This window comes from Marmota monax, unplaced genomic scaffold, assembly GCF_021218885.2.
Source record: "Marmota monax isolate L192 unplaced genomic scaffold, Marmota_monax_Labrador192_F-V1.1 WCK01_AAM20220418_F8-fsc00376, whole genome shotgun sequence".
NCBI lineage: Eukaryota > Metazoa > Chordata > Mammalia > Rodentia > Sciuridae > Marmota > Marmota monax.
The window spans coordinates 353,960-376,105 of record NW_026692651.1 but is presented as its reverse complement, the minus strand read 5'-3'; the positions used below and the strand labels follow the sequence as shown (position 1 = coordinate 376,105).

At 39.0% G+C, this 22,146-nt stretch overlaps 1 protein-coding gene across 1 annotated transcript; it reads right to left on the bottom strand.

Moving 5' to 3' along the window:
• Nucleotides 1–6,330: 6,330 nt before the first annotated feature.
• Nucleotides 6,331–7,263, bottom strand: LOC124093821 (olfactory receptor 14C36-like). The gene has a single exon (XM_046446359.1). The coding sequence runs from the start codon at nt 7,261–7,263 to the stop codon at nt 6,331–6,333; it is 933 nt and encodes a 310-aa protein (XP_046302315.1).
• Between the last annotated feature and the right edge of the window lie 14,883 nt (nt 7,264–22,146).

Sequence of the window (22,146 nt, the reverse complement as noted above, 5' to 3'; positions counted from 1 at the left end):
GATACCTTCACTTTGCACATTACTGGTCTGAACATAGGTTGTAGTTCTTCTCCCATGGCCTGTGGCAGGTGCATGAACTTAAGATTCCTTTCCTCATTCCAGGACTCCTCTTCTGCTGCTCAGCACGCATTTCTTCATGCTGGTTTCCTGTAGTGCTTTGTGTCTCTACAAAGCTCCATTTTAAATTAATTAATATATACCAATTAAAATGAAGAAATGTATTCACAGAATATGGCAAGAATCTGCTACAAAATCTGAAGTGTCTGTATTGTGCTTCACCTGTAGGGACCAACCAAATGCTCTGAGCACTGTCACTGGAAGCCACTGTCACTTCAGATATGTCTGGTTCTGCTGAAGCCTAGGGCTCAAGTGACTGAGAAGTTTGCATCCAGTTTGGACTTTTCACATAGCCATCTCTTCTACTCTTTCCCACTGAGAGTTAGAGGCTTCATGGCCACCTGGTCAATGGGCTGAAGTAGCACATCCATGCTAGTAGTAGGATGTCTTGAAAATTCAGAGCATTTTTTCTACCCAGCGTGACTCCTTTCAGTTGTTGAAGAGACCAGATAGAATGACTTATATTTCACATAAGAGGGCAGATCTCATGACCCAGACTATGATATCCCAGCTGTTTTCCTGATGTGTGAGACCCCTGAGCTTTTATTGATGTTTTTATTCAGTTTCTGACACACAAATTATTGCCAGCCAGCCAAGAGCAGTTCCTGCTTCTTGCTTGGTTTGTCCAATCAGTATTGCACAATCGACCCATTGCTAGTACTGGAGATGGTGCAGGTTGTCAAAGTCTCTGCTAAAAATCATGATGTATGACTGAAATGTTGATATGTACCTGATGAGGACACTAAGCGTGTGTTCTTGGTCTTACCAGGTGAAAGAAGTTTGCTTCCAGTAGCCTGTACTAAATTAAACTGGAGAAAAAAAAAACTGCCCATGTCAGAGAGCCCAAAAAGATCTCATTATTTTATTTTTCTTGGTGCACAGTCACCCTGGTAGAAGACTGTAGTCTTTCCCAGATGACTGGCAACACTTAAGAGTTCCTGTGCAGCTTTAGCAGGACTTCAATGTCTCTTTCTAATAGAACCCATCTTAAGATTCACTGGGAGTTAAGGTTTGCCTCCTGGCTCAGGTGAGGAATGTGCTGAAAAGCTGGGACTCTGGGGTTTCATGGTTCCATGGAGACTTGTTCCCTCAGTCAGGGCTCATGATTGTGAGTTGGTACTGATGGGTGGATACTGACACAAGGACAGCAGGAGCCAACCCAAGACAGAGCAGTGTTTCCGAGGTCAGGGTGTGTTGGCTGCAGTATGTGAGTGAAGGTGGGCTCGTTGACACAGCCTCCTGCTTCCCCGTGAGGCTTCCGCCCAGGTACATGGAGACACAAGGTATATAGTACTTCTGCTGTGGCATGAGGTTGGCCCTGAGTTTCCTGAAGTGACATGGAAAGTGAAACAGGGGATTCTCCCAGGGAGATTCCCACAAAACTGTTCAAGATGGTACTCATTCTTTTTTTGCTTGCTCATAGTTAGCACCAAGAAGAAGAGAATCAAGTGAATGACTGTTAGTCAGTAAGGAGCTCAGATATGATGGTTTTTAACCTCTTGACAATGACTCATGCTCCCCACAGGTAAGAGACTACAGCTTTATAAGAGGATGCAGAGAAACATGGACTTTGGGTCCATTTGAAAAGGGCCTTCATCAACTGTGGTTAGCTAGCATGTCAGTGAGATCCTGAAAGTGTGCCCTGTGGACTCCTCCTTCAGACGTAAACCTAAGCAGTCATCCTGGAAAAGACTACAGGCTGCCCAAGCAGGAGAACTCAATCTGGCCTCTGTAAAGGACAATGCAGAGCCAGTGTTCCCTGCCATGCAGAGGGAAGCCTTCCCAGGTCCTGGGACACCAGGCAGCCCCTGTTGAGCTGAAGTTGCCGATCACGGTTCCTTGGCTGAGTGCTCTTTCTCATGTCTGAGCTCTCTGCTTTGCTGCCCTCCTGTTTAAGACTTTGGATGCATTATGGTGTTTTTACCAACTGGAGCTCTTCTTTCCTGTCACTCTTGTCATCTTGTCCTTAATATTCCTACTTTCTCCCTGAAAAAGACACATGTGGTTTGATTTGACTCAGAATTTGCTTAAAACTTTCAAGCCAATGTTGTGCTTGTCCTTATTTCTATTTGAGTGCCACCAAAATCCATTTGTAAGTAAGAAGTGGTAGTGATTTATTTATTTTTTTACTTGACTCCATTCAAACAATGAACAGCATTTTAGATGAAAATACCCCAAGTGGAAGTGACCACAATTCTGTAAGGCCCAGTAAGTAAAAGCCAGAATGGAGGGTGACTGCTGAAATAACACACGGGCCTTCTGGAGATTTTAGCTACTTCTCCAGATTTTCACAAAAATGGGGCTTAGAGAGAGACTCTGGATATCATAGTACAAAATTCAAATCTTCCATCTGGGAAACTCACAGTAAACTCATTAGTTGTGGTTTTATGCTTCTCTGTAGTTCAGTTTGCTGATCTTTCTACTTGAAATCTCTCCATCTAGTAAAACACCAGTTTTGAGAAGTGCGGCTCACACTGTGCAATTACACAATTCTAAAGAGGTATTTTACCAAAAATAAATTATTTGCATTTTCACAGGGACTGGTATGTGGTCCAAGCCACTGAGCAAATGTTGCTTTCTGCTCTTAGACTAGGCAGGGCAGTTCCCAGGGATTGCTTCTTACATTCAAATCAACACTTAAAACATCCAGGACTGATACTGTCCTTGCATTTTCCACTGTCATCATAAGAGATGTGACTAAGGGAGGAGAAAAGCTCACTTCCCGTTTAAAAATCAACAATTTGACTTCTGAAAGGAAGTTCTGCACCCCATCTTTTATCCTAGAACCTATACAATTCCAAGTTTAAATAAGGCTTGCTAAATTGGGGAAAAGTGCTACTGATGCCCCAAACACCATAAAATGTTCACTCTGATGAGTAGACTGAGCTGGACACATGTTAGTTTGACAGAGCAAATCTGGACATGACACAGGATTCCTAAGATGGAAGAACATCCTGTCTTACTGGGAATGTTATGTCCTACAGAAGTCTGTGGCCTTTCATGCCATTGCATTGGGACCAGTATCTTGAAATCAAAGTAAAAGCAATTTTCCTCATAGGAAATCCACTTTGGTTCATACATTAGAAAGGAAACTTTCTGTCTTTGACTTGAGCATGATTGGCTGCTGGACCAGGTGCAGATGCACCACAGATTCTGATTCAACTTCTCTGCTGTTGGTGTGTATCTCTGATTTTTGAAATGTTGAACAACTATTTCAACAGAAGTTTGCATCCATATTGCCATACTAGTGTCTGTTGTATTCTGCTGCCTTTCCTATCCTCTACTATCCCCCCTCCCCTCCACTAGTATGGCAATATGTAAATCAATGGATGTGTAACTGATGTGATTCTGCAATCTGTATACGGGGTAAAAATGGGAGTTCATAACCCACTTGAATCAAGGTGTGAAATATGATATATCAAGAACTATGTAATGTTTTGAACAACCAAGAATAAAAATTGAAAAAAAAGAAGTTTGCATCCATAAAACTACAAAAATTAGAAGAACATCTAAAACTTTGAATTGATCTTAATGTAATTATGGATCTGCCCAGATGATTCAGCCAACACCAGTGCATATCTGAATTGGTCACTTCAATCCCTGGGCATATTCCACACTCCAGCTTTGAATCACCAGATACACTAACAAACCGAGGGGTCCTGTAAGTACTTATTGAGAAAGCAGAATCAAGGGCCTGGGGCTGGGGCTCTGCTCAGTGGTAGAGCACTTGCCTAGCATGAGTGAGGCCCTGGGTTTAATCCTCAGCACCACATAAAAATAATATAAAGATGTTGTGTCCACTGAAAAATAAAAAAATAAATATTAAAAATTTATCTCTGTCTCCCTCTCTAAAAAAAAAGAAGTAGGAAATTGATAATGAATCAGTAAGCTCCCATATTTATTTAATGCATTGTGATGCAAGGCTATTGGCAGTGAAATAAATGAATTTTAAAGGAGGTGCACCGGGAAATGCTATGTTTTTTTTTTTTTTGATTCAATGACCATGTATATGAGAGAGAAATGATTTTTAAAGAAATTAATTGAAAACTGAAAATCTTTTCATTAACATTGATTATTTTCATATCGGATTTAATGTAGATATTAAATGAAGCAATAAGTTATAAGCTGTTTAATATATCTGAGACAACTCTGATACAGATTTAGATATGTACACACAAATGTTTTATTCAGTTAAAATTCACATGACTAGGTTGAAATATGATGTGCAGATACTGAAATTGGAATTCATGTTTCATGTCATGGCCTCTTTTCAGAACATTAGACTGAATTTCAGCACAAAACAATATTTCATATTTTTATCTTCTTTAATGTATTCTAAATAATTTGGTAATCCCAGAGAAGAACAACAGAAAATAGATTAAAACAATCCCTTATTTTATATGTGAAAGAAATATCTTAATAATTAGCTGCTGCTATTATATATTTTTAACTGATGTTCTCTTTTTTCCCCCTTGGGGAAGTTATCTTCAGGGGTTTGCATAATTTGACATCAGATATGGAATTCCATATAGTCTTTGTACCAATATTTAGTTATTTGCATCTCCTTTGCAACCAGCTTTTTTGGTATAAAACATCTTAGAACCCAAGTTAAACATCCAATGACTTTCACCAAGATGGATGTCTCTCAATAGGACTGGTGTATGCTATTTAATTTTTTCTAACTTTATACATTAAAGTTAAACTTAATTTACTTTTCACTTCAACTCATGTAAGAATTTGAATGCCACTCATTAGGATTCAGTAGGTTCTAGTTGTAGAGGAAATGCATGTAAAGGTGGAGGTCGCAGAATTCATCTTTGGTGCTCTGAAGGCCCTTCAGCTCTAGCAGGGATCACTGGAGCAGTGATACCCAGTCTTCATGGACACAGTGGATGGAGCCTGTGTTCTGGTTGGATCACATGACAGCAAGGCAAGTCTTCCTGCTAATTGTCTGGGGTGCTCATTGGTTCCTGCTACAAGTATTCCCTTGCCTGCAAATTTTAAGAGATGCTTTTATTCAATAATCACATATATTTAGACTTTTGTATTTTCTTAGGTAATACATATATTTATATTTTTGTCCACTATTTTCTTATTAGTGAAGTTAGTGTTAGTGTTCTCAGAATTTGGAGTTTGATGCATTGCCTGCAATATGTATGAACTCTTTTTTTTTCTTATTTTGTTATATTAAAATTTCTAGATATGTTGACAGTTAGTATATGTCAGTTGCAATTAATAACTAGCAAAACACATTCCAGTTAGGCCACTAAAATATTTCAAAAGAAATAACCTGTGTGAGAGGATAAAAGACTGCAAAAAGGCATTAGAAGACAAGTACAGATACAGGCTTACATTACACTTATACAAAGTTGACAGTTGACATAGGGGAGACACTTAGATCAGATAATTAGTGTCTGTCATTTCATTTTTATCAGACATGATAGATGTCTTAAATATTACAGAATTAAGTTACAAGGGGGAGGCAACCATCTGAATGCTCATGCAACTTAGCCCCAAGGTTTGGTCCCCATCTCTGAGTCAATCATGGACATAAAAAAAACTGGCAGCCACCATGGCCTAGGAAGGGAATTTGGCTTCCCAGGGCATGGATTTGACTGTCAGAACACAGGGGTTGGTAACCATGGCCCTCTGTTTACTTCATGGACAAGGACTTTCCTCGTTTTCTAAGTTCCAGAAGGAAAGAAATGTTACTATGATTCCCTCTACACTTTTGGTTATAACTTCTTTAGGATTTGATTTTTGTGTATTTTCAATGTATTTATATTGACACAATTATGTACCAGAGACCTTCCATATTTATTTCACACATCACTAAAATGAGATCACTAAATATAATCAAATGATTTCAGGATGTTTTCATGATTAATTTGTAAGGTTTGCATCTGTGAGTTTACTTGATAGAAGTACTATAAAGTATTTGATGAATCATAAACAAATATAATCTCAAATGTTTATAGCAAAAAACTTGAATTATACTCATTCATTGAAGATGCATTTGTTAACATTATACATTTTATGAAGAATAAATTGAAATGATGGCATAAATTAAAATAAAAATTATTTCATAAGTTGAGGTACCCAGGACCAAATAAGGTGACTTTAGAGTAAGCAGTATGACTTCTGAAGCCCAGCTATGAAAAGCATGATCTCTAATTAAGATCGTCACACAAGGAAGGCTGAAATGCATCTTTATCATTTCCCTGAGAACAACAGTGTTCCCATTACTCTCCTCACAGCATCCTTTACCTGCTGGTTCCTGAGACTGTAGATGAGAGGATTCAGGAAGGGAGGAACCATGGTATAAAAGGCAGAGAGAACCATGTCCTGGATGGTGTCAGAGGTTTCTGAGGACCTCAGGTATACACCTGCACCAGAACTAAAGAAGACAGACACCATGAGGATGTGAGGGGTGCAGGTGGAGAAGGCCTTCCCTGGGGCTCTGGTGGGAAATTTCAGCACATCAGAAAATATGCGAAAATATGACATGGCAATAAGAGTAAAGCAGCCACCACCAATTGCCACAGCAGAGACAAAAAAAAGGACCATGTTGCCGGTGGTGTCAGAGCAGGACAGCCTCAGCAGAGAGGGGACATCACAGAAGAACTGGTGAACCACGTTTGAGTGACAGAAGGACAGCCAGAATGTGTTTCCAGTGTGCACACCTGCATACAGCAGACCACTGACCAGGGTGGCCAGGGTCATGCGGACAGAAATCTGAGGGTTCATGATGAGCGGGTACTGGAGGGGCTGGCAGATGGCCACATAGCTGTCCCAGGCCATGATGGTGAGAAACAGAAGTTCAACACATGCACAGAAAATGACCAGGAAAACCTGTGTTGCACAGCAAGCCACTGAAATGGCCCGATTGCCAGTGAGAGAGTTGACGCAGGCATTGGGGAAAGTGATGGAAATGTAGCACATGTCCAAGATGGACAGGTTCCTGATGAAGAAGTACATGGGTGTGTCCAGGTGCTTGTCAGCAGTGGTGACAGTGACAATGAGAAGGTTCCCTAACAAGGTACCCAGGTAGGTCATTGGGAATACTGTGAAATAGAGGAAACTCATATCCCAGCCATCAGGAGAGCCCAGGAGGAGAAATTCAGTTACCATGGTGGCATTAGCCATTTGCTGGAAATTCTGGTTGTCTGGGAAGATAAAGAGATAAAGTGAAAAAAAAAAAAACAGAATTAATGCAATTACTTTATATATTCATATATACCATGTTTTCTTGTATTTTGCAGTTTTTTCCCTTCAGAGGAAGGTCACTCTTGTTTTTCTGATATCTTTACTTATTTTTGAGCAGAGTTCACCTCCCAGTGCATGTGTGGAGGTCTGCAGCCCAGGGTCTGGGCCTGACCTGCAGGGTTTGTCCTCAGCTCCTCATCAGGCCTCCCCTGACCTACTGAGACTCCATGCAGAGCATGTGACAATGTTTTTCTTTTTTTAATGATCTATAATATAGTTACCTTTATTCTCTTCCATGAATACAATTTATTAAAAGTGTAATTAATAATTCTTATTGTCATTAATTTTCTAATATTTGTTTTGTTGTCTCTCAAGATTTACAACTTACTAATTTTTTTAAAGAGAGAATTTTTTTGATATTTATTTTTTTTCATTTTGGTGGACACAACATCTTTATTTTATTTGTATGTGGTGCTGAGGATCAAACCAGGCACCCTGCACATGCCAGGCGAGCGTGCTACCACTTGAGCTGCATCCCCAGCCCAATTTTCTAATATTTTTCAAAGGAAACACTTCATTATATAGGAGTATTTATCTCCATGAACATGAAAAAAATTTATTCATGAAAAAAGCATTTCAAGTATTCAAACTTTCCTATTCCAGGGCTGCAGGTCCAGTGCTGTGGTAAACTGAGGGGATGTGACTGCACCTGGACTCTCCTGAAGTCCCGCACTCTCCCTGGTGCTCCCCAGGGTGGGGTGGTACTGCATGCAGGCCACACAATCTCAGACAGGGATCTGGTCCTGTTCCCACTGGGGCTCTCTTTTTCTCTCCAACACATCAGTGTGAGGTGTTTAAAGCTCCAGATTCCACCCCAGTGACATTCTCCTAAACTTTTATTTTTTTTTTTACCTCAATGTGTTTTTACTCTGTGTTCAGCACCATGAAGTTGAAGATTCTTTTGTCTATACAATAATTTGTCATTTTCTTGTTGACACCTTCCATTTTAATCCTTTCCTCCAAATGTCATGATTATACAAAGTGATACTGACTGTATACCCTAAAAGGAAGATTTTGCTCATATTTATAGCACTTCTGAAGCAGCTCAGACTGGTTCAATCCCAAATCACCAAAATTGTCATTTCTTCAGCCCTCTGAAAATCTGGATCCACCTCAGCACCTTGCAAGGTTAACCACACTCACCCTTAGAAGAGCAATCTTCCTCATGAGTTTGTCTGGACCTTACTTAAAATTTGTGTCCCCCAGGGTCAGGGGTGTGTGCCCAGACACAGGTAGGTTGGTGTTAATTTCACAATTTCAAGACCCCTACTCAGTCTAACTGCAATCTCTTTCTTCTCCTATTCCACATTTCTCCCTGACACAAATCTAAATCTCATGCCTCAGTGACCCCCTTTTTCACAGCATGCCCTAGAACTTGCTGACAGAGGCCCTTTTCTACTGTGACATAATGATTCCATTTTCCTCATTACTATGTACTGAGCTTTAAAGGAGGCTCAAATGTAACTTTTCCTCAGAAACCCACTTTGTAGCTTCTAATTATTCTTCTATTTCTCTCTAGTGTTAGAAATTGACATGTTAGGGCTGAGGTTGTGGCTCAGCAGAAGAGCACTCGTCTAGCATGTGTGAGTCCCTGGGTTCAATCCTTACCACCACATTAAAGAAAGAAAGAAAGAAAGAAAGAAAGAAAGAAAGAAAGAAAGAAAGAAAGAAAGAAAGAAAGAAGGAAAGAAAGAAAGATGATATTGTGTCCAACTAAAAAATAAATAGTTAAAAAAAAGAAATCAACATGTTATTCTACCTTTCAGGAAATCAATATGTATTTATTTGCTCTTGCAAATTCCTTGATTTTTGACCATGTATTCCTTCATGTTTTTATTCTGTTAGTAGGAAGTGCATGACTTCATGTGTAGTAGTTAGTAAAAAATGCAATGTATCATAATCGACTAACTACTAACATGAAATAAGTTTTTATTTGACTTATTTACAAATGAGTAACTCCTAAATTGGTGAAGCCCTCTCTTCACATCTATAAGAAATACAGTGTACCTTCTTTTGCCATAACTCACCCTTGCCTGTGGGCATAAATAAAAATATTTTCAAATTAGGTAATCTTTCCACAAATATTTACTAATGATTCATAACATTGCAAAATCTGCTCCGGATACTGGGTTTTACTAAAAGAAGTAAATTATCATCTTTAAAACATAATTTGAGTACTGTGAAGGAAAAATAAAATGGTACATATGTAAAAATTCAAAGAAACATGAAAAATATTGAAAGTATGTATGATGAGACTAATCAGGTTTCTTTATGGAAATCTGCCAGGTTTTTCACCTTTTATCCTGGATTCTGGGATCTTCAGGAGTTTTGGTTGATCATCCCAGAACATCCTGTCACATACAGATGGGACATAAACATGGGTTTAAATCTAGAAGTTGCACAGAACTATGGAGACATTTTCTTTCTTTTTAAAAAAGTTTTATTTTTTTTTTTTGTGTGTGTATGGTGCTGAGTGTTGAACCCAGAGTCTGGTGCATGCTAGGCCAGCACTCCATCAACCATGATATGTCCCTAGTGCTCTTTCTTTATTATTGTTTTTAACACTAAACCACCTACTGCTTTTCTTTCTCCAATAGAACTTAGAAAATTCTCCACAACTATTTTGAATTATAGAAACTTACTTCATGTCCTCTTTTCCTTGTGTGATTTAGGTATAGTTTGATAAATTCTTCTCATTTCAACTTTCTTTTTTCATATGCCAGTCAATATCAGGAAACTTCCAATTATGGAGAACTGATGCAAAGTCATGTATAAATACAGTAAAATAAATGTACAAAGCACCGCTTATTTTTTACATAGAGCCTGAGACAATTTCAGTGGATTCTAAAGATATGGTGACTTTTTGAACCTGGATTTTTAAAATAAAAATATGGCTTCAAATTGCATAGACTCACCTTAAAATTTTAGTATGGTTCAGTATGACTTTCTTATTTAAGGGGCAAAAAATACCTATAGAAAATTCCCTCTTAAAGACAATAAGATGAAGGTATAAACAACAGAAAGGGTTGGTAGAAGTGAGAATCAGGACAATGTGTGTGAGGAGAACTAGCATGTTTTAACTCCAGGAACATGAAGAGGGACTGCCCAGGTGCTTTCTCTGGAAGTGAAAAGCCAGGAGTTTTTATTTTTTGCATTTCTCTTGATACTGTTTCAAATAATTAAATATATGGTAAATAGATCATTTCAAAACTGCTAAAAATTATTTGGTTTGAAAGATCCAAGAATTAATTATTTCTAAATTACATTTCCATATTAGGAAATTTATTAATGTCTTTGATAAACCATTGAGGAATGCTGAGGTGCATATAATCTGAAAATTAAAATATGCTTCCAAAATTTTGCACAACTTAATATTTATGTTGATACCACTAGACACACACATCCTTATAGTCATACTGAATATATACTCAGTAAAAAATGTTAAGAATACAATTGAAAATTTGGGGACAGTGACACATGCTTGTAATCCAGCAGCTCAGGAGGCTGAGAGAGGAGGACAGTAAACTCAAAGCTAGCCTCCCAACTTGTCAAGACTGTGTCTCAGAATAAATAATCAAAAGTGCTGGGATGTGGCTCAGTGGTTAAGCACCCCTGGGTTCAATCCCTGAAACCCAAAAAAACAAATGTAACAAACTGAATAAGTGAAAAAATGTATTTGTGAACAAAAGAAAGGGGTGAAATTAATGTTTAAATATTCCAGTGAAAATTGTATTCTACATTAAATATCTTATTTCCCACAGTTATTGACATATGTGCATGTTTATCAGTTGTATAAAAGCATTCCTATCTATCTACGTATCTTATACCATATTTTGCATTTTGTTCTTGTTATCTTAATGTGAATGTGTTTGTTTTTCTCTGAAATTTTGTGAACTTTGCAAGTATACTATAAGTAATAGTAATCTGAAGAAAAGAATTTTAAACCATGCAGAATCAGATGAAAAGTTTTCACACACTATATTAGCATATACAGTTCAGATGTCCCCAAGGTCCCTGTGTTCCTATTGCAGCAGTGGCAATCACCCAAAACCATAGTGCAGTTTTAAGGACTCTTCACGCTTGCTGTGTTCTTCTCAGAATTAAGAAACCTTTTCCTGGACTAGCTGACACTTTGGATGACATTATAATTTGCTGAACAGAATAAAAGTGAAGTTCAGATGCATTTAAACTCTAACTGCTTATTACTCACTCCTGAGTGTCACTTGTTGTCAACATGGAACAGAACCGTGTCTCCCCTTGCTTCTCCCATAAATGGTGTCTGCAGCCAGGGTGAATCTGTCCAGTCAGCCTAGTGCCATGTGGGATGTGGGGAGCTCAGTCACCTCTGCTTTATGTGAATCTGGGGCCTGGCCAGTGGGAGCGGGGCCCCCAGGAGCACAGAGCTCAGCCTGCAGAGACAGTAGGAGGCCTGCGCATACCACCAGGCAACAGCACCTGCAGAGCCCAGGAGAGAGGACCTGGCCATGTGCCAGCATGGACAGTGGAACTGCTCTGGTGCACATTGCTGTCAGTCATTACTGAGAAGTGATTAACACTGAAAAGACTGATGGTTCTCCCTGTGTGTTTTCACCTCTGCCCTCCTCTCCTCATTATGAATTAAGGGTGCTTGTATGGAACAGGCAACTTTAAGGCAATTGAGCAACTCTCACTTGTAAGTTGGAAACATCTCACTATCTGCAGTTCAGCAGAAAAATTTCTTCTCATTGACATGAAATTCACATGACACAAAGTTTACCTTTGTGACAGTTCATGCTTATAAATGTAGTGATATTTACTACATTACCAAGTTGTAGAACATCCAACTACAACTTGTTCCCAGATACTTTTATTACTTCAAATGAACCATCTAATCTGTTACACATGGTCTTTCAGACACTAGAAAACTCTAAGTATATTCTGTACTTTTGAAATTATATATTTGAGAAATTTCATATAAATAAAATCATTCAATATATGTTCTGACTTGACTTACCTAACTTTTTCAAAATCAGTCCACCTTGTACAGGCATCATATGTTCATTCCTTAGGATGAACGTCATTCTGTTACATGTATATTCCACAGATCTTTAAATCAGCACGTCCATCTGTGGACTTATTTCGCCTCAGTCTGGTAATATAATGTGACTGATTTATTGTTTATCATAATTTTGGCCATTTGGTCATCTCTGGTGTACACTCTGCACTTTATGTGATTATGATGAATAACTGTGTCAGATTTGCATGGCTGTGACCAAAATATGTGGTTTTAAAAACAACACACCCACAATAAAAAAATCTTTCCCAGATTTGGGAAAGCATATTATGTCTCAGGGATTCAGAGATTTAGTCTATCTTCGTCCAATTTCATGATTTTGTGCCCATGGTGGGGGCACACTGAGGACCACCACAGCAGACGAAAGATGCTCAGAATATGGCTCCAGGTAGGCAAAGACAGGGAAGGGGAAAGAGGGTTAGGGTTAGGGTTAGGGTTAGAGGAAAGCTATCAGGGATTAATCCCAGTGGTCCACCTAATCAACCAATGTCCAAATGCCTAAAGCTAACACCCAGTCAATTTGTTCAAATTAAGGTGGATTGATTAGGTTGCAGCTCTCATAATCCAATCATTCTACCTTTGAAAATTCCTGCCTGATAGAAAGGGCAGCAGAATAAAATAGACACTAGTATTGCTGAATGTATATACATGTCTATATAATCAATGTGATTCTGCAACCTGTACACTTGGAAAAATGAGATATTATACCCCATTTGATTCAAAAAAATTCTTGTGTGAAAACAAGATTTTATATCACTGATAAAAACACTCAGGAATGCAAAAGGACAAGAAAGAAAGAAAGAAAGAAAGAAAGGAAGAAAGAAAGAAAGAAAGAAAGAAAAAAGAAAATTCCTGCCTCAATTCAGGAACATTTTTAGACACCTCACATCCCATTCATAATGTTTCAACCACAGATCTCCAAAACTCATGTCCATTTCACAATGCAAAATGAATTTAGCCCATCTCCAAGTGTCTGATAGTCTAATAAATTCCAGCTTTATCCTAAAGTTTTAGCCAAAAATCTCACCTAAAACTGAAGGTAAAATCTTCATTGTGAGCCCCCATAAAAATCAAAAGCAAGTTACATGCATCAATATCCACTGTAGAACATAAACTTTCTTATTCTAAAAGGACTTAGTAGGGCTGTCGAAAAAATGGATGGTGTAGAGGAAATATAAAACCAGCTGAGAAAACAACTCCATCTGTAATTCCTCATGAAGCAGTTAGGACTCTTGAGTGTAAAACAATATTTCCAAAAGGACTGGTAATTCCTGCCCTTTGGCCTTGCCAGTTGCAGAACACAGGGGCTCTCTTTACTCCATGCAGAGCACTTCTAGGGTGGCCTACCTCCTCTTCTTCATGACCATGTGGGTCACCATGCATTCCTTTTGTTCTCCATTTTAGTCACCTTCATTTTATTTCATTAATGTTACCATCCAAAGTATTTTCTCATTTTTTCTACATTAATAATTCAAATCAAAATAAAAAAAAATAGGTAGGAAATAATTCAGAATGTTGTAGTATTTATTCTCATGAACATGAAAAAAAAATTTCTCATGAGGAAAGTTATCCACCAAACTTTCCCATTCTGAGATCTCAGCTCTGGTGTTACAGTAAACTGAGGTGACCTGACTGCACCTGGCTTCTCTGCAGTCCCCTTCTCTCCCTGCTCCCTCCCCAGAACATGAATGGTGCTGTCTCATGGTCACACACCATCAGAGAGGCACCTGTTCCTATTCCCACAGGGACTCTCTTTTCTTCTTCAACAGATCAGAGTAAGGTCCTCATAGCCTCCAGATGACATTCTCCTAAACTTCTATTTTTACCCTGTTGTGTTTTTATTTCATGTTCAGCACCATGAAGTTAAAGATTACTCTGTCTAAAAATTAATTTGCCTTAGTCTTGTTGACATCTTCTATTATATTTCTTACTTTCCTTTTACTTTCAATATTATTATTTTGTTTATTCCTTTTTATGTTTTGCTGAGATTGAACCCAATGCCTCACATGTGCGAGGCAAGCACTCTGTCACTGAATCACAAACCCAGTCCTATATTTTTTCTTCACAATATCATGATTATACAAAAAGATACTGAACAAATACACTGAAAGAAATATTTTGCTCATAGTTCAACATTTCTGTAAGAGCTTAGACCACTTCAATCCAAGGTCACTTCCATCATAATCTCCTCAGGCCTCTGTCATCCTGGGTCCTCCTCAGCATTTGATAGGTTAAACACACTCACCCTTAGTAAAATGACCTTCCTGCTGAGCCTTCCTGGGCTCCTCTGGAAATTTTTGTGTCTCCCAGAGAGATGGTGGGTGGCCAGACACAGGTAGGGTGCAGCTAATTGCACAGTGTCGGTGAAGTTCAAGAGGTCCTACTCAGTCTACCTGCAATCTGTTTCTTGTCATATACCCCCATTTCTCCATGACACAAACCTAAAGCTCAAGCCTGAGTGATGTTCTTGTTCACAGAATATCCTGGAACATGTTGATAGAGCCCTTTTCTACTGTGACATAATGGTTTAATTTTACCCATTTACTTTGTACTGGTCTTTAGAGGAGGTTCAAATGCAATCTTTTCTCTGGAAACTGCTGAATAATCTTAATTTTTTCCCTACTTTTGTGTAGCATTGGAGATCAGTCTGTGGAAATTTATTAATTTGGGACCTTGTATCATTCATCTTTGTATTTTTTTAGGTGCAAATGCATGACTTCCTGCACAGTGGTTAATAAACCTGGTAGCTTTGTTGACTGACCACTCACGTGAACTGGCTTTCTGTATAATACTGGTTTACAAAGAAGTCTCTCCCAAACAGGCTCTGCCCTTTCCACACTTCCTTAGCACACACAGTGCAGTCTGGTGGGAGGTCATGCAAGCCCACTGCCCTGTGCACTTGAAAGTTAAGATCTCTTTACAGCAGTAATCTGTCAACAAACATTACTGATGACACCAATAGGGCCTCAGTTGTTTCAGTTGGTGACATTTTGGAAAGAAGAAATATATTGGTATTTTTGAGTAATCTGTTTACCATGATAGAAATTATAAAATAATACAATTTGACAAATTTAGAAGGTGATGGGTCATGAGACAAATCCATATGGAAAATCATGCAGCTTCTCACTCTTCAATTCTGTCTTCCAGGCACTCCAGGGGTCCTTGCTGACTACCCCTACAAACTTTTGTCAAATATAAGATGGAAAAATAAACATGTGTTCAAGATCTGGAAGCTGGCATAGAACTACAGATATATTTTCTTCATTTCTGTTCTATTTTTCCTACTAAACAATGTACTGTTTTAGTTTCATAAGAAGAATTTAGTAAATTCTCCAGTAAGTAGTTTAAATCACATGAGCTTAATTTGTGTCATTTTTGCATATTGCTTTAACTACAACTTGAACACTTCTCCAAATTTGACTTGATTTTTTTCATGGATCAGTCTCATGAAACTTTAGATTTTGGATGTGATAAAATATATGAATCACCACCTAACTTGCATGGATCCTCAGAGTGTTCCTGCAGATTTACAAAATATTATTACATTAGGAACCTGGATTTTTTTAAAGTAAGAAATAAGCTTTAGCTTCTATTGTTTGACCTCAATAATTTTAGAATGTTCAGAACTACATTGTCCTTGAAGGAGTGCAAATGCATATGTAGAATTTACTATAAAAACAAAAGTTTGGAATCAAAATAAAACCAGGATCAGGTAGCATGAAGTTCAGAAAAACAAGTATGAGGAAGAGTTATCATATTTTTAATGGCAATTATTTGAAGAAGGGCTGCCACAAGTACTTTCCTCTGCAAGTGGGGAAGCTGGGAGTTTTCCCATTTGGTAGTTCTCTTGGTAGTGCTTAAAATAAGGAAATGTGTGCTAATTTTCCCACGTGGACAGTGTATGGCAAAGTGGAACTTCTGTGCTGGACATCATGCTTATTCACATTGAGAATCCAGTAACACTGAGGAAAAACTGGTGGTGCTCACTGTGTGTTTTCATCTCTGCCCTCCTTCACCTCAGTGTGAGTTAGGGGTGTTTATGGTGATCAGTTAACACTGAGGGTGATGGGCAACTCCCACTCACTCCTCAACCTGTAAGTGGGAAACATCTAAGGCTGTCTGCAGTTCAGCAGCAAAATTTCTTATCATTGAGATGAAATTCATGTGTCATGAAGTTAAATTTGTAACATTTTGTGGTTACCAATTCCATATTATTTACCACATGACAAAACTGTATGACTTTCAACTACCTCCTGTTCCCAAGTATTTGTAATTTTTTAAATGAACCAGCTAATCCATTGCACATAGTCCCTGTTTATCTTTACTTTGGAAACCACTAAGTGTAATCACCATGTTTAAATATATATGTTCTGATTATTTTGTATGACTAGAATTATTAAATATGTGCTATTTTTCATGATTTGAATCATCCTGATGTTTTCAAAGAAAGTCCACATTGTAGCATTTATCACTATTTTATTTTTTGAATGGATGAATTAAGTTCCATTATATGTATACACCAGCATTTTCAAAATCGACCTATTGATGGATGAATTGTCCTTTTTTCTGTTAACCCACTGTAGGATTTGTTGGGGATTTTCTGTAAGTGCTTTATTGCATGCTGGGATTGATACCATATGAATATGGTCTATTCTGGTTTTGGTGTCCTGTGGAATTTTTTGGCTAGATTTTATTGAGAAGGTTTGCCTATGTTCTTGTCAGGGATATTGTATTGAGGTCTTCTTTTCTTGTTCTGGCATTTTCTTCATTGTCCTAGCTAATAATCCCATACCTTGTACCTATTTTAAAGAAAAAAAATGTGTGTTAAACCAGCCAAATAGACAAAGTACAAAGATCATGTCTCTACAGGCACCAAGAATGATGGTCACATTGTCTTTAGGCCAAAATGTCTCTAAAATTGGAGAACTAAATGAGCAGGCATGTCACTGGATGTACCCAGGGTGTTCACAGGCTAGTAAAAGAGTGAAATGTTAAGGACTTCACTGCAATGGAGACAACATTAATTACTATGTCTACAGGATTATTTAACTTGAGCTCCCATGGACTATGAAAGAATGGAAAATGTCCAGGAATAGAAGTCAGTATTTGACTTGGCAACTGGTGGATAGATTAATGGATATCTTAAAAAGTATAAAATGTAACTAAGGTATGTTTTACCTATTATAATTGTAGATGTACAGACCACACTGTCTGAGGCCCAGGACCCAGCACATGGAAGGAACACTGATTATGATGCGCCACAGTGGTAAGCCCCCTGAAGGACAGTCAGAGAGTGACCAGAGAGCATCGACCCCCTGTCTCACTCATGATCTTCAGCAGAACCTGGGCCAAGGCCAGCAACCTCCATGCCTTATGAATATCCCACCTGATATGTGGAGAGCAGGACCTGGCACTGGTGTTCAGAACAATGTAGCTTGTAAAAACAAAAATGATCTTATGGTGGACTGGTCTTTGTTTTTTGTTTTATTTATTTAAAAATTTATATTACCACTTCTAGTATAACCTTTCTGAATATCTGGGGCATGAGTACAAGAATATAAAAAGTGTTATGAAATAAAATCAAGTCAACTGTCTAGAGACAGCTTAATGGAGAAAGTTTAAGTTTCATGGAGAAAGGGAGACATGGGTGGTCACCTTCTCTTCATGTCTATCTGTGTTCTCCCAGGTGAGGGATGCAAGATAAAAAGCACACCTCTGTTTTTTATATCTATGAAAAGGAATGATTAGGGAATCAGGAAAGAAAGTTATCAATAATAAAGAATAGTGTTTTAGTCAGATTTTTCTTTCTTTCTTCCTTCCTTTCTTTCTTTCTTCCTTTTTTCTTTTTGGCTGTGATTAAAGGACTCAACCACACACAATTATACTTTATGTGAGGGCTCACAGTTCAGAGCTTTTAGTCTATATAAGGCCAGGGTCAATCTTCAGGGCCCAAGTGAGGCTAAACATGGTGTGAGAGTGTGGTGGGGGGAAGAAGCTCACATCACAGTGATCAGGAGGCAGAGAGAGACTCCACTCTCCACATACAAATATAGACACCAAATCCATGCTCTAATTCCCATCTCCTCCCCCAGCCACACCCCACCACTTCTGTTACCACTCAGTTAATCCTCATCAGAGGATTAAATCACTGATTGGGTTAAGACCCTTACAACCCAATCAGTGCCTCTTGGAAACTTCTTACATTGTCTCACAACTTAGCTCTCATGGGACACCACATTCAAACCATAACAAATGGGCATCGGCTTCTTGGAGCCCTCTAGGAGTCCAGTGGTCACAGTACTGACTGACTTGTAGGCCATGGAGGGAAAGGAGCACTATAGCCTACAGTGGACTCCTGCTTGATCTTGGCCTTGGTCTGTCATTTACTATTGTAATTATTTTTCCTCCCAAACCTCACAAGCCAAAGAAGTGAGCCCCATTTTCCAGGATAGAGCTAGCTGCAGACTTCTGATCACATGACACTCATCAATCTCATCCATAGTGCACAGGTCAAGGTGGGCATGTGAGGTGGGGGCCTGGCTCTCCTATGCAGATGGCTTTTATGGAAGTGAGAACCCTGTACTCAGCGCTGGAGCAAATCCAGTTGTCCTGTGGGCTGCTTTAATTGAGGGATACATTGAGCCCTGAGTTTTAGCAAGCACAGTGTGAAAACAAGGTTTTCTAGAGGACAGGCTGGAGCAATAATGATCCCTGCAGCCAAAAGCAGCCTGTCTGCTCCAGGCACACTCCTGTGTATGCTCAGACTCATGTTCACCATGCACCACAGTCCTGCTCAGTGGTCACTGGACAATGATGTTGAGCCTAAAGTGATCTCCTGGCTGCTCACTCAAGAGTTTTCATTTGAACTTATACTTTTGCACCCTTTCACATGAAGAGGAGCACAGAGACAAAACAAATTTTACTCTGATTTTTAATCATTTTATATGTGACTGTGAGAAAATATATTATTGTCAAAATGTGTAAAGCTATTTACTTAACTCAGCATGTTCACTGACATATTGTGTAACTTTTAAATATATTACTGCCTTATCTTTTTCTATAGCTGAACCTAGTGTCATTTTATGAAGGATAGATATAAAAGTATAAATCACATAACTACTATGGTAAATTTTTCTATACTTGGTCTTAATAAGTTGATACTAGGATATTCGTGTAAAATGGAAAGCCCAGATATGAAGAGCTTTATCCAATTATGAACTATAATCAGTAAAATAAGGATGATGCTGAAGCACATCTTTAGGATTTCCCTGAGAATAACTGTCTTGGCATAAGTCTCCTTACAGCTTCCTTTACCTCTTTGTTCCTGAGACTGTAGATGAGAGGATTCAGGAAGGGAGGAATGATTGTGTAAAAGGCAGAGATAACCAGGTCCTGGAGGGTGTCAGAGGTTGCTGAGGACCTCAGGTACACACCTGTGATGGAACTGAGGAAGAGGGACACCATGAGAATGTGAGGGGTGCAGGTGGAGTAGGCCTTCCCTGGGGCTCTGGTGGAAATTTCAGCCCAGCATAAAATATGCAAATGTATGACATGATTCTTATAGCAAAGCAGCCACCACCAACTATTGCAATAGAGACAAGAAGAAGGACCATGTTGCTGGTGGTATCCGAACAGGAGAGTCTCAGCAGAGAGGGGCCTTCACAGAAGAACTGAAGGACCACGTTTCACTGACAGAAGGACAGCCAGAATAGATTCCCAGTGTGCATACCTTCATACAGCATACAATTGAGCAGAAAAGCTAGGGTCATGTGGACACAAAACTGAGGGTTCATGATGAGAGGGTAATGGAGGACTGGCAGATGGCCACATAGTGGTCCCAGGCCATGATGTTGAAAAACAGAAGTTCAACACATGTACAGAAAATGACCAGGTAAATCTGTGTTGAACAGCCAGCCACTGAAATTGCCCTGATGCTCCTGAGAGAGTTGACACAGACATTGGGGACAGTGATGAAAATAGTTTCCCTAACATGGCAGGTCAGTGGGAATACTGTGAAAAAAAAAAGAAAACTCAGATTACAGATATCAGGTGAGTCCAGTGGGAGAAATTCAATAACCATGGTGAAATTGGACATAGAGTGGATATTCTGGTTGTCTGAGAAGATAAACAGATGAGAGAGAGGAAGCAAAAATTTGATTAATACAAGTGGTTGAGCCTGGGTCTGTTTCTCAGTGGTAGAGCACTTTAATAGTATGTGTGAGCCACTGGGATGGATTCTTAGCCCTGCATATGAATAAAAAAATAAATAAAATATAAATATTTATAGACAACTGAAACATATTTGAAAAATAATACAGTTAGTTTACCCATTCATGCTCAATGTGTTTTCTTGTACTTTTTAGTAGTTTTCCCTGCAGAGGAAGGACACTCTTGGTTTTATGATATCTTTAATCATTTCTGAGCAGAGTGCACTTCCCAGTGCAGGTGTGGAGGTCTGCAGCCCAGAGTCTGGGTGTGATCTGCAGGGCTTGTCCTCAGCTCCCCATCAGGCCTCCCTGACCTCCTGAGACTCAATGCAGAGCACTTCCAGGGTGGCCCACCTCCTCTTCCCCATGACCTTGTGTGTCACCATACATTCATTTTGTTCTCCATTTTTGTCACATTCATTTTATTTCATTAATGTAATTGTCCAAATTATTTTCTCATTTTTCCCACATTAATAATTCAAATCATAATTCAAAAAAATTTTAGGTTCGAAGTGATTCATAATGTTAGAGTATTTATTCTCATGAACATCAAAAAAAAATTTCTCATGAGGAAAGTTCTCCACAACACTTTCCCATTCAAAGCTCACAGATCTGGTGTTACAGTAAACTGAGGTGACCTGACTACACCTGGCTACTCTCCCTGCTGCTCCCCAGGACATGAGTGGTGCTGTCTCATGGTCACACACCATCAAACAGGAACCTGTTCCTGTTCTCACTGGGGCTCTTTTTCCTTCTTCAACAGATCAGAGTAAGGTCTTCATACCCACAGCTGACATTCTCCTAAACTTCTATTTTTACCCTGTGGTGTTTATATTTCATGTTCAGCACTGAAAGAAAGAACAAGGCTCATTGTTGGAGAAAATGCCCATTTATTGAGGAATAGCTCTCCATATTTATAGAGCCAGGAGTGGTTTGACAGTTATGAAAGATTCATGGTTGAAGGGTTTGACAATTGACATGGGGTGCTTTCTGATTGTGGGTAAGGATCATGTGTGTCAGCAGGGCTAGTCTGATTGGTGGGTAAGGATCATGAGAGCCAGCAGGGCTAGTCTAATTGGTGGGTATGGATCATGTGAGCCAGCAGGGCCAGTCTGATTTGTGGATAAGGATCATGTGAACCAGCAGGGCTAGTCTGATTGGTGGGTAAGGGTCATGTAAGCCAGCAGCAATCACCATTAGATAGCAGGATCATGTGAGCCAGCAGGGCTCACAATTGGATGGTTCTTCTTAAGGGATGGTGAAGTTAGTCTTTGGAGCTGGGGTGACTCCCAACAAGCACCCTGAAGTTAAAGATTCCTTTGTCTAAAAATTAAATTGCCTTAGTCTTTTTGACATCTTCTATTTTGTTTTTTTCTTTCTTTTTAATTTTAATATCTTCATTTTGTTTATTCATTTTTATGTGTTGCTGAGATTGAACCCAGTGCCTCACATATGCAAGGCAAGCACACTGCCACAGAGTCACAACCACAGCCCTATATTTTT

Excerpts from the sequence above, each read along its gene's own strand:
- LOC124093821 (XM_046446359.1), bottom strand. The coding sequence starts at position 7,263 with ATGGCTAATGCCACCATGGTAACTGAATTTCTCCTCCTGGGCTCTCCT.